At 39.0% G+C, this 18,613-nt stretch overlaps 1 protein-coding gene across 3 annotated transcripts in view; it reads right to left on the bottom strand.

Moving 5' to 3' along the window:
* Positions 1–18,613, bottom strand: part of LOC123813846 (probable ATP-dependent RNA helicase DDX60) — a 100,550-nt gene that overhangs the window by 12,703 nt on the left and 69,234 nt on the right. For 2 of the 3 annotated variants that reach the window (XM_045831261.1, XM_045831262.1), the window contains 6 exons: positions 17,040–17,192; positions 14,111–14,215; positions 12,189–12,389; positions 6,613–6,717; positions 6,209–6,350; positions 4,529–4,650 (listed from right to left, as the gene is read on the bottom strand). In XM_045831261.1, the coding sequence (XP_045687217.1) occupies positions 4,529–4,650; positions 6,209–6,350; positions 6,613–6,717; positions 12,189–12,389; positions 14,111–14,215; positions 17,040–17,192 (828 nt within the window). Of the gene's footprint in view, positions 1–4,528; positions 4,651–6,208; positions 6,351–6,612; positions 6,718–12,188; positions 12,390–14,101; positions 14,216–17,039; positions 17,193–18,613 lie in introns of those variants that run through there. The other variant, XM_045831263.1, reaches the window with a different exon arrangement.

The raw sequence follows: 18,613 nt of genomic DNA, 5'->3' as shown, positions 1-18,613 counted from the left end.
AGAATTAAGGTTGCCAGGGCCTGGGTGAAAAACAAATAGGGAGTTGTTTGTCACTTGCTGTGAAGTTTCTATTATGCAAGACAAATAAGTTTTAGATATCTACTGTACAACACAGTACTGATAGTTAAAAATAAATTATTGGCCCTGGCTGGTGTGGCTCATTGGATTGAGCACTGGCCTGTGAACCAAAGTGTTGCTGGTTTGATTCCCAGTTGGGGCAAATGGTAGGGCTACAGGCCAGGTCCCCAGTAAGGGGCAGGAGAGGCAACCACACATTCTCCGTCTTTTTCTCCCTCCCTTCCCCTCTGTCTAAAATAAATAAATAAATAAATTTTTAAGAAGAAAATAAATAAATAAATAAATGCTTGCACACTTTAACATACACTAAGAGGATAAATCTCATGTTATGTATTCCTGTCAAAAAAAAAATACCCATAAGGAAATGTTTAGAGGTGAGAGATATATTTTTAGTACCTAGATTATGGTGATAATATCATGAGTATGTATATTTCATATTTTCAAACTCATTAAGTATAACATTAAATATGTGCAATAAAGTAGACATAAGTATATACACCTGATGCTATCAAATCAATCACAATATATCTACCCTGTTTTAAATTATGTTTTGAACATATGCTAAATATAAGTACAGATTTATGCATGAAAATAAATAAGCGTGAAAAAATCCCTTTTTTTCTAAGTTTTATTATGTTGGTTAAAAATTCAGCTATCAATCTTACTTCTTTTTTCAAGGAAATGTCTATTTTGGTTCTAGCTGATTTGTGATTCCATCTTTGTTTTTTATTTCCACTAATTTTGGTTTAATGCTTATTCATATTTATTCTTCTTGAAATTGACTATGCTTTTGAAACTAGGAAGTGCTATCTTTCATCAGCTTCAGAATATTCCCAGCTACAAGTGTTGAATATTTTTCCACCATTTTTTTTTTGCCTCCTCTTCTTCTGGGATGCTCCCTATATAACATTAAATCTTTGGAGTATGATTCAGATGTATCTTCTGCTATCTGCTTTTATTATCATTTTTTTCTCCCTGTGCTACAATTTTGATACTTTGTCAGCTCACAGATTCTGACTTCTGATATGTATATTCTGATCAGATATTATATTTTTCAATTATGAAATTGTTACAGGGTGCAGCCAAGAGGGGGACCGCAAATAGGCATTTGAAATGGGGTCCAGAAATCAAGGTGTCTAGGAGATTTTAAGATGTCTCCACCCCTTCCCCCACAGGTGTGAGTTGGGGGAAGGGGCACACAGAGCAAGAACATGCAGGGCAGCTTTGCAGCTAATCCATGGCATGGTCATTTAACATACATGTTAAGACCAGCCTTTGGCTGGTCACTTAGATATGCTAAATAGCTATGGCTATGCTCAAGGCCAGGGGGATGGAAAGGGACCTCCCCCCAAGATGTGACTGTGGGGCAGGTCCCCCGAGTTACAGCGCCTGAGTGGGAGCTCGGAGAAGATTAGCTCCATGACATGGGGTCACACCTGCCCAGACCCACGATGGCGACCAGAAAAGCTGGAGAAGACAGCAGATTGAGGGCAAGTGTGGCCAAGTATAGGAGGAGTCGGAAATGAGGCTGCAGAGGAAGATTGGCGCAGGGGATTTAAACCCAGACACGGCAGCCATTGAAGGGAGAAACACACAGTTTTGGCTGAGTGGGGACTCCCGTGGCCCTGGGAGAGAGGACCACGTGTCTTTGCCAGAGTGGGGACCCCCGCAGCTTTAGAAGGGGGAACCACTGCCTGGTTTTAGCAGAGATCCCGGTGACACAGCTGAGGATGCCAGGAACCCAGGGAGGTCTCCCAGTCAAGACAGAGTACTAACTGGGAATAACCAGAGGACTGCCTGAGCCATGGACTTCTATTTCCTTTCCTGAGATACGGTACTCTGGACTGGGCAAAGGGGGAAGGAAGGAAGGACTGTGTCTGTTTGTGGGTGTTTTAAGGGACTTTAGGATTTTTTTGATGAAGACATTAGGTCACTACTTTAAGTTTGTATAGCATTAAATAAACATTTCCTTTCCTTTTCACGAATCTTTGGCATTGAGAGACATGTTTCCTCTAGTGGCGGACATAACGGACCTGGGGGCTTCTTTCAGTAATAGTATATCATCCCAGGCCCCCCTTGTTTGTTCTGTAACAAAATGCTTACTAATTATTTGGTGAAATTATCCATCCTTTCACCACTCTTATCTCTCTCTTCCCCTATTTTTTGAACATATTAATCATACTTAAAGTCTTTTTACCTTAACTCCAGTATCTAGGTCATCTGTGTGTCTTCTACCACTACCTGCTTTTCTTCTCGCTAAATTGGTCATATATTCTTGCTTACTCACTTTTTGTAGGTTTGGGGATTTTTGGTTTTTTCACCAGAAAGTGTTTATAAAAGGACATAAAAGTCTTTAAATGATGTTATCTTGACTAGAATGCATTCCCCCACTTTTCTGTTTGGCCAAGTGAGTGAAGATGTGATCACCTCAGTCCAAGTATAGACTGAAGTTGGTTAGTCCTGTTTTCCAGTTTTAATAAGTCTCAGTCTATATTGACCCTTCTCTGTTCTTACACAGTGGTCCTCAAGATTTTGGTATGAACACAGTGGGTCTCATTCTTCCTAGCCTTAAAAGACTACCAAAAACCCACCTCTTTCCTAACCTACTTTTATCTTCCAGCCCTTAATGGCTTCAAAAATGTCTTATGGGAGATACAAGCCTATAAATAAACTCAGATCCTTTCCTCCAATGGGTTTTTATTTAATAAGTGCCACAAGGTTACAAGAAATTTGGGGGAGTGCCCTAACATTTTATGTAGGCTTTGCACCCAGCAAATTTGCAGTGGCTAAAGCTCACTAAATTTTTCAAGTTCTAGTCTGTCACTCAGCCCCATGTGGTCACGAATAGCTTAATTGGTTGTTTTTTGAATGTATGTATGTTTTGTTTGTTTGTTTGTATGTATTACCTCATAGGAGAGGCTCTCTATATATGCTACATACAGTTTTCAACCCATTTCCAGAACAGATAAATTCTTTGGGAGAAAAACCACATTCGGAGATTCCTGTCACACCTGGGATAAGTTCTTGCCATTTCATCATTCTAGCCAACCTAACCCTCATTACATTCACAGCTCTCTGTTGCAATGGGAGAATGGCCACCTATTATATCTTACCTGAACATGCACAAATTCACAATAATGTTTAAGAAAAAAAAGAGAGACAGAAGGCCTCCACTCAAAACCTTCTTTTATTGTGTTGTTTATGATGACCTTATTGGTAAGAATAGAGATACTGAATTTTTGTAGGAGACCATTCTGCGTGGCGTGGGCCCAGCCCCCAATAGCAAACATTTACTATAAAATAACTTCCTAAAATCCATGCTAACCTTCCAAGGACCAGTGTAAGTGGTTCAACCACTTTTGCCTTTTCATTTGCAAATATCCCTCTTCTGTGATGTGATTACCGGCATCTTCTCCTTTGTTTTCTGTATAAGGTAACCACCTAAAGCGAGCCTGTGCATAGTTAATGAGGACCTTCTTGTACCCTGATCAGTAAGACAATAAAAGCTCATTGAAGCAAGTGCCCAGGCTTTTGCTCCCCATGAGAGAGAAACCGCTCACCCTTTTCTTCCACAGGATTCGGTAGTCCCTGTGAATTTCTTTTGTTTCAGCTACAATGCCATGGACCTCGACGAGCAGGGGTCCACGACAAATTTTCTTTTATAAGTTAAATATAAAGCTATGTAAACAAGGAATTAATTAATAGTTTAGGAATGTACATGTGAATTTAAAAACATGAAGAAGATAGAGGTCAATGTGTACAGTTGTGTTCACTGATCTGTGAGGGCTACGGTTTGTAATTTGACAGTGGAGGTTAGACAATATAGGTGAACTCTTCTCTTTGTGCTCCTTGTCACCTTTAAGTAAGGTTATCTGGTATAACCAGCCTGTCCCACTTTCCCACTTTCTCAGTTTCCAGTAGAGTACATTAGTGGTAGTATTTAATGATAGGGAATAGTGACCAAAGCAAATGTTGCAAATCTTGCTTTTAGTTTATCTGAGTCAAGAGATGATTTCTTCAATGATTATTCTTTTTTTTTCAGTAAGAACATTATAGCTCACAATATATACTTCCTATCGACAGCCCTATTTCAAGCTAAAAATTCCTAAGAGAACTGTAAATTCAATGATGGAACCATTGGTTCATTTATATAAAATTATCTACATTTTTTCTCTAGTCACTGAATGCTGTAATTTGATACTTTCAAATAGGCAGCATGAGCCAAATTTTTTATCCTATTTTTTTCCTCAAGGTATTTAATCTCTTGATAGTTTTACAGGGGGAAATTTATGAATTACAGATTAGATATAACAATGATTACAGGAAGGAAAATTATTAGTATATAAAACAAATGATTCCTACATTTAATATAATTGTACTGCTGCTGAATCATTTGCAGTGGGATTTATTAATCTTACTTATTTAGTGACACCAGAATTATAAATTTTACCTTCGATTGATAAAATTTGACAGTAGCATCTTGGAACTTTGCTGGAAAATATTTTCTTCCAAACAGATTTGCCAATACTAACACAAGCTTTTCCATGACATCTTGAGAAAAATGTTTTGAGCCTACATAAAACAAAATATTTTGTTAACAAATATAAATATAGTATTTAAATCCTATTTTTAATGTTTAAATTGAATATTACTTCACATTTCACATCAGCTGAACTTTTTGACAAATGCAGCAACTAAGGAACAACTCTATCACCTAGCAGTTTTACACCTGTGCCTTCTTTTTCATTCTTCCCACTCCCCCTCTGCTTGAGGCCTCAGCTATTCCAAACACAAGTGACCTTTTCTCCTTACCTGGATTCTCCCCTCTTCAGTCTGTGATCAGTTTTATATAGCATCAGATCAGTTTTACAGAACATTTATGATCACATCTCTCACATATTCAACAACCTCCAGTTGCATCTCAGTGTATCATAAACACAATCCAATCTTCTTAGCCTAGTATTTAACTCTTCCCAAAATTCAGCCTACAAATAACCTCTCGCTACATTACCTTCCTGTCACTCATATTAAGATTTGATCACCTTGACTTACTCACTATCCATCACAACACATGAGAATCACATGGTACTTGTTTAAAAGGCGCTCCATTGAGTAACTTGGGCTCTAGAATCAGACTACTTATATTTGCATCTTGGCTCTGACACTTACTAAAATTTTGTGACTGAGGCACTTTATTCAACTTCTTTGTGCCTCAGTTTCCTCACTCACAAAATAGTGATAAGCCATATTATCTGCCTTATAAAGTTACCACATTTTCTATCACCGTGTTTGTAACTGCATGCACTGCTCTCTCCACATACATACACAGCTTTAATACAAACTACACATCTCAATGCATGAAATCATTTCTCCTCTCACAGAGCTTTTGGGAGGACAGAATTTCCTGAGTATCCTTGTCTCACAAAACAGTCCGTGACTGGCAGAGTGTTTCTGTCAGGTCATGAGAGAAGATAGAGTAATGTTGAAAAAGGCAGATTTCACCAGGCATTGGGAACTCTAAAAACTGTAAGTATGAGTGGGAAACATCTGTCTCAGGAACACTGTTTAAGGGGTCTATTTAATTATGAAAATCAAAAACTGTGTTAGATGTACTATTACACAGGCATTGCAAACAGAATTAACAAAAACTTACAAGAATAGTATCAGTAAAAACATACTTAGAAAATAAGATTCTAAATTATGCAATTAATATGAGCTATTTAAATATAGTACACAATTATATTTTAAACACTGGAAGAAAATATTCACAAATAATAGTAAATATTATGTTTAACATAATGCTTTCTTTTCTATAATGATTATGTACTAAATTTAATTTTTTTAAGTTTATTAAAATATTATATATTATTTAATGTGTTCTAAACCATGGAATCAAGGGATCACTGAAGTTAATAAGAAGTTGACATTTTAAAATATGTATAAAATACAGCGGTCTCTCATATAATCTATATTAGTAAGTATATAAAAGTTTATTTTATCTAATTTCATATCTCTAAATTATCTCAATACCACCTTGTATTTTCTTTGTAGAAAAATATCCCCAGAGTGCTAACTTCACTACAGCCTCCGTTGCTGATTTTAGACTATACACAGGACACATCAAGCTCACCTTTATGGGTTGGCTGACAGAGTTTATGGAAAAGGCCACTTATAAGAAAACTGACAAAAACAAAATTAGAAGGCTCATGGTAATGCAAATGTGATACAAGTCCAGCAAACCCCATCGGGTTACCTTCTTGATCTAAATAGCCCTAGGGAACAAAAATAATTTATTAATTTCACTCAAGTCCACATACATTAATCAAAAGGGAACATATTAATTGCCAGTTTAAAATAGTAATTAATACCAATATAAAAGAGAATGTTAATAATTACCTGGCCCAATTTTGATAATTATATCAATTGTAAGTAATATTAATAATTGGATGTAACATTTTAAAGAATTAATTCAACATGCTAAGAAGCAGAGAGAGTGCCAATGTTATTTCACAGAAAGACGAAGTATAGTCATACCTCTTTCACCAGTAACTGCAAAGAAAACAAGAAGTAAAGTTTGAGCATCTCCACAGTTCTGGGTTGCTTGAAGGACAGCAATGAATGCTTTAGCACTGACAGCACCTTTAAAGAAGAATACTCTAAATCACACCATGTTAGCGATACAAAATATAGTTGTAAATGATAATACAGGCATATTGTAATTTAAAGGATTTTTCTGTATATTATATGATTTTGACATCTTAAAAAAATCATTCTGGCTGTGGAAGAAACTGCCCCTCCCAGGGCTAGTTAATACATAAAGATAACAACTTGTCTAAAAGCATGCCTATCCTATGCAAACTAACCAATGCCAAGTTTATACCCCCAACTGCTTTCTTACCTAACTTTCACACACCACGCTGGTATTTCTCTTGCCTTAAATCACCCCAGAGGCAGATACCAGGCAGCTAGAGACCACTCACATAGCCTAAAGCCCTCTGGAATTATTCAATTTAGCAAATCCTAGACTGTTCACTCTGACCTGTCTCACCTTTCCTATAGAAACTTGTACAAAGGCAGTGGCTGAATTTTCTCCTGCTCTTGTCCTGTGCCTCCTGACCATCCCAGTGAGTTTTGCACTAAGACCTGCATGGCATACTGTGCCTCCTGTCCCTAGGACCTATGAGAACAACACGTTATTTTTCCGAGTCCCTCCTCTGTCTCCTGTTGTGACCGTGTTAGCATAGGCAGCCAGTTAAGTATAACAAAGGAGAAGGGAGCAAAACTGGCTACAATTGTTTAAGTCCCAAAGCTACCGCCTCACAGACACCCGAGGGGAGAGCAGCATACTCTGCCTCTGAGCAGACAGAAAAGATAAATTTTCTAATCTCCCCAGGGAACAACCACAGCAAGGGGGAAATTTCTTTGCTGGGCCCATGCGAAATAGAAGCCAAAACGGTGCAGGGGCAGGTCCTCCTACTAAAGACATGTGAAGTAGAAGCCAAATGATGAAGTAGAGCTTTAAAGTGTGCACAGTAGGAGCCCAAATGGCAACCATAAAGGGGAAGAGTCTATCCTGGGAAAATCTGGGAAAAGGATTGGATACAGTAAGGACACAAAATCCCAGAAGATCCAGGAAAGTGACTGGATAAGTGTAGGTCCCAGCAAAACCCCATGGGAACCCAGGAAACAGGTTAGACAATTTGAAAGACAGCCTGCTTTTTTCTGAAACCATGAAAATGTGTAAAATATTAGCAAGGACATTGGGGCAGCTGCTACTAGGAGCCTTCCTGCTCTCTATATCCCCAAGGGAGTATTATTTCTGTTTATCCCATAAATCTGTCACTATGTTTACACTTCTCCCATGTGTGCATGTCTGAAATTCAATTCTTGCAACATCACAAGAGTCCATTTTCTCCGGCAACACCCTCACCCGACTGACCATCACATAAACGAATATAAAACATTATAGATATTACTCATATCTATTGTACCACACAGATACTGTAGTGAGGTGCAGAGTGAGGGATCTCCAAACTCCCCACAGCCCATGGTTGGGGGATGGGAGAAGGAGATGATGCAGCATTTAAGATACTTTGCATAACAAAAGGCAATATAATAGCCGTGCTACCACCCTGGGCAAAAGGTGCACATGACTTTCAGAATGTATCCTGACTCATGACATAGTGAGGAGAGGCAGAAGTCCCTGCATCACTGAGTTACTCGTACCCTGACTAAACATGGCAGCCAAATGAAGATAAAGCTATGGGGCAACTGGCAAAAGCAGCCTATTGTAGGAAAGGCTGGATATGAGGTCAGATACGAAGTTCCAGGTCAGCATTTAAAATAAGGGTGGTCTGAAGGAGAAGGGCATTGGGTCCACCATGAGGTCTGTAGTGAGATAGGAGCCATGCAGGCTGTAGCAGGAGGCAGCCATGAAGGTTGGCCATGAGGAGAGAGAAGGAGGAGGTGGCCAAGGAGCCATGATCCAGGACGGATTCTGCTATGCTGCCTTAGTGAGAGAGGAGCTATGTTTGCTCCTCTGAGGATTCAGCCATGCAGCCAGGTGTGGTAAGGAAGTAGGCATGTGGTCTGTAGTGAAGTAGCATCTATGCAGGAGGAAAGGGTGTAAAGAGAGAGCTGATGGAGCTGTGCAGGAACCTGCCTAGCCAAGCACGGATTAGTGGGAGATGGCTGGAATGCTGAACTGTGGCTGGAGCCTGGAGACCTCTGCTTCTCTGAGGGACATATGGAGAGGTCATTCTTTTGGGACTTGTGACTTCCAGGACTTCACCATGACCCACTGAAACATGGCACATGTTTTCCTCAGCCCTGTTACATGGAGGCTGAGGACAAGGTGTCCCAGATCCTGAAGGAGAGAGCTGCTACGAGAGGATGGCAACTTTGAAAACCACAAGTGCATTTCCACAGGGGATGGAAAAGTATTTGCCCAGCCAGCTAAAAACAGGTAAGGATATGGGGAACTATTAGGATTGGTTTCGGCTTATCGCCTGCTGGGGGAGCAGGGGAAGTACTGGGACTCTAGGGAGACGAAGGCTCCAAGGAGTGCTCTCAGCCCCTACCCCCTGAGATTTCACCCCTGCAATAAAAACCTGTTTCCTACGACACTAATTTTGGGTCATGTATCAAGGCGCCACCTGCATGGGCCCCACTTTGTTTGGTTACAATACCAGCAATACATAAGATTTCATTAGATTTCATATTATTTGGTTTACCATGTTTTTACGTGGCAGATCTGTCCTTTAACAAACAGAACATATCAAACAGAATCATCAAAAATGAAAGATATTCCCAAATAATCTGGTAATAAATACAAATCAAGTTTCAAAACTTATAACTCTTGGATTGTTCTGGAAGAAAATAAGATACTGTATTATTCCATGTCCTGCAATATTATCCTAAATAGGCTGACTAAATCAAAGTAATAAAAATATTGCTTGGTTTTCAGTGAAAGACAATATTGAGGTTGCAGCTCAGATATCTTTCAATTGCCCACTAAAATGTCTATGGGTGCCATTTAAAAAGAAAATTTCCCAAGATGACCAAATTTAAGCCTTTGGATGTGAAAATGTATAGAAACTAGAAAGAGTCTCTACTCATTATAAGTCCAATAGACTAGATGGAAGCAAGGGAGGGAGGGAGAGAAGGGGAAGGAAGACAAGAAGGAGAGAAGAAGGAGGTGTACTGTCCATCACCTTTACTTTGGGGTAGTAACTTCTGAGGGCACCAAAAATGCCTCGTCCTACAACCTGTTCTCTCCCTTGCTCTACATTTAGTCATACACGTCAATAGCCAGAAAACAGCAGAGTGTGTGCGGGTGAGTGGCTCATGGGGGCTCACTGTAAACTTAGGGATGAAGGCCACATAGGTCTCACTCGGATAGTTAACAACCCTGTTAGCAACTCGGTCTGCAGTGTGCAGGGATGAGTGACAACCACATGATCAAGGTGTCAGTGAAGCTGGCAAAAGCAGAAAATACATTTTCAGTGCAGAGAAGCTACATAAGCTGAAAATCTACTAAATACTGAGATCTGGGCCAATTCATTTAGCTTTAAATTTAAGAGGGTATTTAAACAGTATTTAGCTGGACAGAGTGAAGCCAGAAGGAAAATCATACATCTTATTCCTTGGCAAAACACCAGATTGGGATAGATGTAACTTGCGTAAAAAGTGAAAAGATAGAAAAACCGACAACAGAACTGAATAGCAGCACTAAATAGCAGAACTCAGATCCACATATGTATTACTAAAAAGCAGAACTGAAACTTTGGAGAGCCTCATCAGCAATGTGGAAGATAAACTTCATGTTCTTTAACAGTAAAGAAGAAAAGAAAAAAAGGGTTTTCAATTTTTTTTTAAGATTTTTATTTATTTATTTTTAGGGAGAGAAGGGAGGGGGAGAGAGAGAGAGAGAGAGAGAGAAACATCAATGTGCGGTTGCTGGGGGTTATGGCCTGCAACCCAGGAATGTACCCTGGCTGGGAATCGAACCTGGGACACTTTGGTTCCCAGCCTGCACTCAATCCACTGAGCTATGCCAGCCAGGGCTGGGTTTTCAATTTAAAAATTGAAGAAAAAAAAACTCAGCAAATTAAAACAGAAGCAAATATCAAAGGCCAAATTTAAGAAATCCTTCCTTAGTTCCACATCTATCTGACTGTTGCACAATCCAAATATACTTAACATTCCTATACTGTCTACTTAAAAAATGGTTAAAATGTGTATTTTAACACATATGTATTTTAACACATATGTGTATTTTAACACAATAAAAATATCTGAGCATGAAGATTGAGGTTCTTATCATAGAACTAAAACATCAATTTAAAAAAGGACCCACAAAATAAAAAATCTTAGGAAAAAGAATTTGAAATATAAGGATTAAAAAGAAAGATTTATGTAATTATATAGCCCTGCCCCCACCCAAAAAATCAAATTAACTCCCAGAGAACAGAAATGAGTGTGGCTCCTCTAGAGAAAAATCTAAGAGTTGACTCCTCCAAAACAGTAAATGGCAGAAGGTGATAAAACTCGCTCAGTTCGATGTGATGAGCAAAGACAACAGTCTAAGAATTGCATGCCCACACTTAATTAAGCCTTTTATGTGTGAAGGTTACAGATAGAATTTCTCACATACACCAAAACAAAGAAAATAAACCATTCTACTAACCTATCTTCTCTCCTATACAGAGGTGAAAATTAAGTACTCAAAAATGAGGAAGTTTTGGTCTAAATGATCTGTCCCTGCCCTGGAGCACCAGCAACCAACCTAAGAGCCAATGCATCACAAAATTCCTACAGGAGTCCTCACTTCAGAAAACAGCATCTGATTTAACTGGGCATACTAAATCAATATATAAAAACAGACAGGAGAGGTCCCTATCACAAGGCATCTCCACAAAGACAAAAAACAAATTACTTAATTTTGAATTTTAAATCTCTCATTTAGGGACTGGGTGCAAAATATTTATCTGAAAAAACCTTTCAGTAAAATTTATAACCATATTCTGAAGTCCTATTTAATATAAATATATATCTGTGTTTAGAAACCAAATGCACACCTATGCCTAGAAAACAACTTTAAAAATATCAAAATGATAATGTAATTGTCTTTGAATAGTGTAACTAGGTATGGGTGCTTTTTTTTCTTCTTTCAATTTCCTATATTATCTAAATATTGTTTGATGAAGTTGGGTTACTTTTTTATGAAAAATAAACTTTTCTTTCAAAATCATAAAAACAAATATTTCTGTTCTTAATAGTAGAAATAGGAATCTAACCCAGATCTTTTTAAATCCATGGCCAGCATCCTTGACTACTATGGGACAAGGTCTATCACACGTGAAAACCATAATCTTGGGTAATTCCAAATGCCCATCCAGCCACAAATTCTATGATTGATAGAGGAGGCAAACAAAATGAACTGTTATTCTTCCCCTCCACCCCGAATGCTATATTATTCAAGACAGTACAAAGCATCAAAGACTAATGAAACTGAAAGTTATTGCTACAGACTTCTAAAAGACGAGCAGACCTGCCCACAGTCTGGCCAGTAATGAACACTCTACCTTAGAAAATGCCAAGCACAGTACCTTTGCCTTGGCGTCCTCTTGGTCATCTCCCCTCGAAGCCAGGAGCATGAGTCGCAGCACGAAGGTTATGCTGAAGGGGAACTGTCCTCTTAGTTCAGGAACATTGGATTTTATGAGTTTTTCTATTTTGGGCAATGGGATATCAAAGAAATATACATCTCCCATCAGGTCTTGGCCTCGTCTTCCAGCGCGTCCTGACATCTGGAAACAGAATAGAATAACGGTGTAAAACTTACCTAAATACTGTTTTGAAATTTTATTTTTCATTTTATTTTTGTCCATTACCATTCATCCCCCTTATACTCCCACCCTGCTACAATCACCACACTGTTGTGCATGTCCATAACTCCTTTTTCGCCTTTTTGTTTGATGCCTTTACATGGGGTTGGAACAGATAAATCCTGCCTATGTCTCACCATTAAGTAACTGAAAGTAAAATCCAACTATGCAGTCCTTACAGAATTTACCAGGCTGAGACAGAGCTAAAAATGGGACATTTATTATTATTATGAACTTATTTCATGCCAAAAATCATGCTAGACATTGGTAGTATACACAGAAGAAACAAAAAATAGGAAGACCAGACTAGGCTCTGATTTCAACTTTATGTACAGCTCAACTTATTACACAAATTCCCTCCCTTCCCACCTGCCCCGTCCTCATCCCTTTCTCTAGCACACGCTCTCTCTCACACACAAGCGTGTTGAGTTACAAATCAGCATAAAAATTTGCCCAAATTGAGGAAACACGTGAGTAAGATAAAATTCAGAAACACTATGTGTAAAAAGCAAGTTAAGAACAAACTCCTTACAGAAGTTCTATTAGTTTGGAGTTATTAAGTGCTTAGAATGTGCTAAGTCCTTGAAACTTTTTTGTATGCAACCCTCACAACTGTATGAGGTAAGTCTAATCATTACCCCCATTTTACAATATAGAACCTGGGACACAGGGAATGTAAGAAATTTGCCCATAGTGAAACAACCAGGCATTTGCTTGGGAGATCCAGGATTCAAACCCTGACTTTTTCACTCCCAAGTTCATTATCTAAAATAGCATAACACCCTGGCTCCAGCGCCCTAAGCATGAGACTCCCAAAGTTGATAAGGGAGGAGGGTTCATGCACAGCACAGAAGCAGGAGGATAAATAAAAATGACAGGGGTTGGAGTGGCAGGAAATAAGAAGCAAGGACTATACAGCCAAAAGAAGCATTTAGAGAGAAAGGGAAGGCACTTCGATAAAAACTTGATTAGCTGATATATCTAAATTTCATGCCTCTGGTAAAAATATTCACCAAATATTCCTGAGCAGGGAAACCACATGAAGACAAACTACACCACATGCAGGAAACAGTAAGAGTAAGGAGAAGTGAAATTCAGAAAAATCATTTTAATAATACAAGGCCAAGAATGTCTGGTGAAATATTGAAAAAGAAATCACAAGGCAAAAATTAAATACCACTGCAGGGAGCTCATGAAAGGGGCTCAGTAACAGATGACGTGTCGGCAGTGGAGAAGAAAGAAGCATTCAAGCTCCACAGCACAAAGTCGTGTGCACAGGAGATGGACGAGGGCCGGCTCGTGCAGCACCTTCCGTGTGCACCTTCCCTACAAATCACTTCCTTTAATTCTTGCAAACTGGCTACAGAATGTTAATTATCATTCATCTTCTGCAGGTTAGAAGGACCGGGCAGTTTGGATATCTCACCCAAAGTCATGTGTCTGGTTAGTGTCGGTCACATCATCCCAAACTCATGAGCTTTTCATTATTCCACAGCTAAAAACGATACTCAGGCATGAACAAATGTCAAGTGGACTAGCCCATAAATCGTGGCCTGTTTGTAAACTAATGTTTCACTTTTTCTTTTTAGTATTTATGGCCATATTTCAGTGATGCAGTGAAGAATGTGTGCACGTCACAATACCTGTCTGTAATTTAAAGCATCGAGATAGATTGAGTTTTGAGCAAAAACCACGGATTTACAAGGCATATTTATTCCTAAAGCAAGTGTCCCAGTAGCGGTCACCACCTAGAAAGAGAATAGAATAATTATGTCACGAAACAGGATTTCTATAAAATGCCACATAGCTACTGAACTTTGAACTTCAGTTAAACCACAGTGGTATTCTTGCTATTTTACAAACACATCAAGCACCTTCTCAGTCCAGGGCCATCGATACCAGTCACTCGTGGCTCTGCGCATAATATTCTTTTCCAAGAATGTTATAGTCTTTTGTCGCGTGTATTCAGTTCTCCGCCCAAACATCAAAGAGAAATTCTGGCCTACCATATTCAAAATGACCACCACTATTCTTACTGTTTCTCTCCCTGTCTTACAGTACTTTTCTTCAGAGCACTGATGACAGCCTCAAGTCATACTGTTCGCTGATGTACCATCCTGCACCAGAGCCCAAGCCCCATTCAGCACTGTAGCCCCATTCAGCACTGTAGCCCCATTCAGAAGAGTGCCTGGCACAGGATCAGTGTTCAGTAAATATTTTTAAATCAATGACTAGAGAAGAAATTTCCCCCTGAAAGGGTAATAATGCTTTGACAAGCCCTGGGTCTACGGCATGACTGATTTATTTGTGAAGGTTATATCTATGGCAATAGCATGTCTAAGAAATATGAGCAAAGTAAAGTTCCATTTCTTCCCTGAATTACCATAACCAGAAAAGGGGTAGGACAAACTTTAAAGTTTACTAAACAATCCACTTTTGCTTATATTTTCATATAATGCTGGGTTTTTTAAATTGCCCTCTCTCTCCCTGTATACTGATTATTGTATGGTTAACGTTAAAGGTTAAGCATATGTGGTGATTTTCTCTAATTATTCTGTAGCAGAGATCTAGACACCTGTCAAAATGCAACACACCATTAACTATTTATCTAAAAATAATGAGAACAAAAATGAAAAAGACAATTACATTTGAAATGTAATGAGAATAAATACCTTTATAAAAATGTATTCTTTGTCACAAAGCTAGCATTATTTACCTATCACTTTTCTATCAAGATCTAGCAGCTACTATATAGGAGGTACTATTTTAGATACAGAATATGCTGATCAGAATAGAGGTGCCTCTTTTCCTCAATTCAAAATCATGTAGAAAAGTTTTGTCTCCAGCTATTGAGTTTTAAAATAAATAAATAACTTATTGTTTAAGAGAAAAACTAGAAAAAGTTGTTAATGATATACTTTGTTTTTTTCCAGATTAGATTCATCCTTTAATTATGGTGTCAGATTTCCTTCAACATTTATTTAATATCAAAAGACACTACTCAGAGTAACAAAATCAATCTCAAACTCAGTCTCTCTCTCTCTCTCTCTCTCTCTCTCTCTCTCACACACACACACACACACACACACACACAAATATGATCTACACTATAGTGTTACAGCATGCAGCTAGTTAGGTATTAAAGAAAGGGGGGCAGACACCTAATTATGCTGGATTAACTAGGAAGGGGCAGTTTTAGAGCCCCTCCAGGCATCAGAGCAAGCAGGAAAGACTGGCTTTCTAATCTCCCCAGGCGACAACCAGCCTGCTCCCCCTATTAATGCAAACACGAAGGGGAGGAGCCTATCTCGAGGAAATCTGGGGAAAATAAAACAGGATAAGGGCGTGAAACCTGGGAATATCCAAGAAAGGGGATGCAGAAAGGGAGCCACCGGCAGAGCCCTGGGAACTGCCGGGAAGATACTGGACAGTTTGAAAGAAAGCCTATTTCTCCCAAGCCCAAGGAAATATATAACCAAAGCTTAACGAAGGTCCCAGGCGCTCTCTTTCTTCAGCAGCTGCACGGAGGATGGGCGGAAGCGCAGTGCCAGTCACAGCCCATGGGAACAGAGACGGGACTGGACTGCTAGAGCCTCGGATGCCGGGCTAAAGGCACCGCAGCTCTGGATCCTGACCCTTCTCCTCGGCTTCGTGGGCACAAATGCAGCCCGGTGGCCCCAGAGACTGGACTTCCTCCGTAGTGCGATGGAGCCAAGCTACCTGGTCATGGATGAGACATGGCCTCAGCCCTTCCTTTGTTTTCACCCCAATAAGTCTAGCCATCACGCCTCAAATCCTCCCATGCATGTGTCCCTGAAATTTGTTTCCTGCAACACCGTAGAAGAACATTGTTTCCTCTGGCAACAATACAAAAAAAACTTAATACAGATCATTTGAAAAAGTCAGGGTCTCTTTTTAAATATTACCAGAGATGTAAATCACTAGGAAATGATATAAACCCTCTTGGTGAATTTATCCAGACTACCCCATGCACCCTCATGGGACATAAATAAAATATAACAAGGGTTTGGCTTGCAGGCTATTTCAGGAAATCTTCTTCTCGTCCGCTATCAGTGATAAGAAAGAGCATTGAGGAGTGACACATCTAAAAACACTGCCAAGGTATGTGGTGGGCTGTGCAAGGAAGCGATACATTCTTGTTCTTCTTTTAGCTATTTTGAGAAAAGATCTAATCAAAGCACTATCACGTTGTCCAAGCCCATAAAGGAATGTCTGTAGCTAAAATTATATGAACAGCTGAACAAATTCCCTAGATATTATAAATTTAAAAAGCAAGGGGTTGTTCTAAGATCAGCATAGGTAATTTAACTACAGAAATGTTTGGAAAAGTTTCTTTATAGGGACTATTTTAATTTCATGAAAAAGAGATCAATGGAATGACAAATGGCAAAACCTCTCCCTCAAATAAATGAGATGGGAAATATGCAGTCACATCAGGAGTCATAAAAAGGACAATTAGATGAGACAAAAGTAGTTATTTTCCCCTTTTCATGGGGTATACATTGTTATGTAGACACAACTTCAAATTTTAGAATGACAATATTTACCTACCCTAACAAATCCTTTCCTAAAAAGAATTTCAACTAACTGTTTTTCTTTGAAGTTCAAAGCACTGTGGTGATATCCAACACCCCTTTCTGCCAAAGCCTTCAGTTCTGGACCTTTTCTTGTGAATTTTACTCGGTTGAACACCATCTGCAACATCTGAAAGAAGCAAGAGTTTTAGGGACTTTGATCATTTTTATCTAATTTTAATTTAAATCAGAATAGAGCATTTAAGTCAAAACAATAGATATATTATGTCATAATTTGGCCACAGAGGCAACTGTTTGGAATTGACTCAACCTGAGCACAAAGAACATTTTAGGGCAGTAACAGTAAGGATGAGAAACACTCCCTCACCTTGAACAGACCTTGCACTGCGTCACCACGGCCCACCCCTCTGCAGGCCGCAGGGGTGGGGAGTGCTGACACAGCAGTGGGTCAAAGACCCAGAGGAGGCGAGCATGTAGGACCTGCTCCTGCCCGAGGCAGGCCAGCTCTCCAGTGGATCCTTAGGAGTCTCAGGGAGAAAGAGTGAGAGTTCTCCAAAAAGACAGAGCAGGTTCCTTATCCTGTATGGTCTAGGAACGCTACTTCTCACTGTAAATGGGTCACAAGTGGCCTTAAAAATATTTATGCCCTAAGGAGGAATTCCACTTATGGACAGTTATATGTACAAAGATAAACACTGCTTATGAGGAGAAAAAGAAAAATAATCCCTAAGACACTTTAGTTATATAGTCATCTGTATGATGGATTATCAAGAATCTACTAAAAATGATGATATAAATACATTAAGAAGGAAGAGACCATGAAGTTTACAAAGAATGTACACATGTACACAATAGAATGGATGTATGTATAGGGCAGGGAAAAAGTAGGTTTTTACAGTTGTCTGTATAGAAAATAACACAATAATTAATAAACAATAATGTAAGAATAAACTTTGTTTTGTGTACTCACAACTGTAAACCTACTTTTGCCCACCCTATGTGTGTGTGTATACAAACTCTGTGCACATGTGTTCATGTGTGCATGTGTGTAGTCACAAATAAAGGGTATAAAAAGTTCATCTCAAAGGGTAATAATTACTTCCGAAGGACAGCATTGCTTTTTATTGCTACTAATTTGTATTTTCAAATTTGTCTAAGCATGACTTATTTTATCTAAAAACTTTTAAAGAAGAAACAGCTTACCACTTATAGGTATTTCAATGCCTTTTTTGGTGGAATGTTTTGACTATAACATAAAAAGCCTCTGAATTTGAGAGATTCTGTGTATATTATTTAAAGTATATTGGGCTACAGGTACCCAAATACTCAAATAAGGCAGATGAGACGGAAGCCCAGAATTCAAGCTGTGAAAAATGGTATCGCAGAAACAAATAATGAAAAGGGCAGTCACTCTCCGGGGTTAATTGTAAACAAGCATGAAATAATCTATAAAGCCCTGGTTGGTGTGGCTCTATGGGTTGAGCACTGGTGTGCAAACCAAAAGGTCGCTGATTCAATTCCCAGTCCGGGCACATGCCTGGGTTGTGGGCCAGGTCCCCATTTGGGGGCATGCAACAGGCAACTGGTCAA

Source organism: Phyllostomus hastatus, unplaced genomic scaffold, assembly GCF_019186645.2.
Source record: "Phyllostomus hastatus isolate PE091 unplaced genomic scaffold, TTU_PhHast_1.1 phas_contig_159, whole genome shotgun sequence".
In the NCBI taxonomy this organism is placed as follows: domain Eukaryota; kingdom Metazoa; phylum Chordata; class Mammalia; order Chiroptera; family Phyllostomidae; genus Phyllostomus; species Phyllostomus hastatus.
Note: the sequence above shows the minus strand (reverse complement) of the source record. Positions and strands in the feature narration are given on the sequence as shown.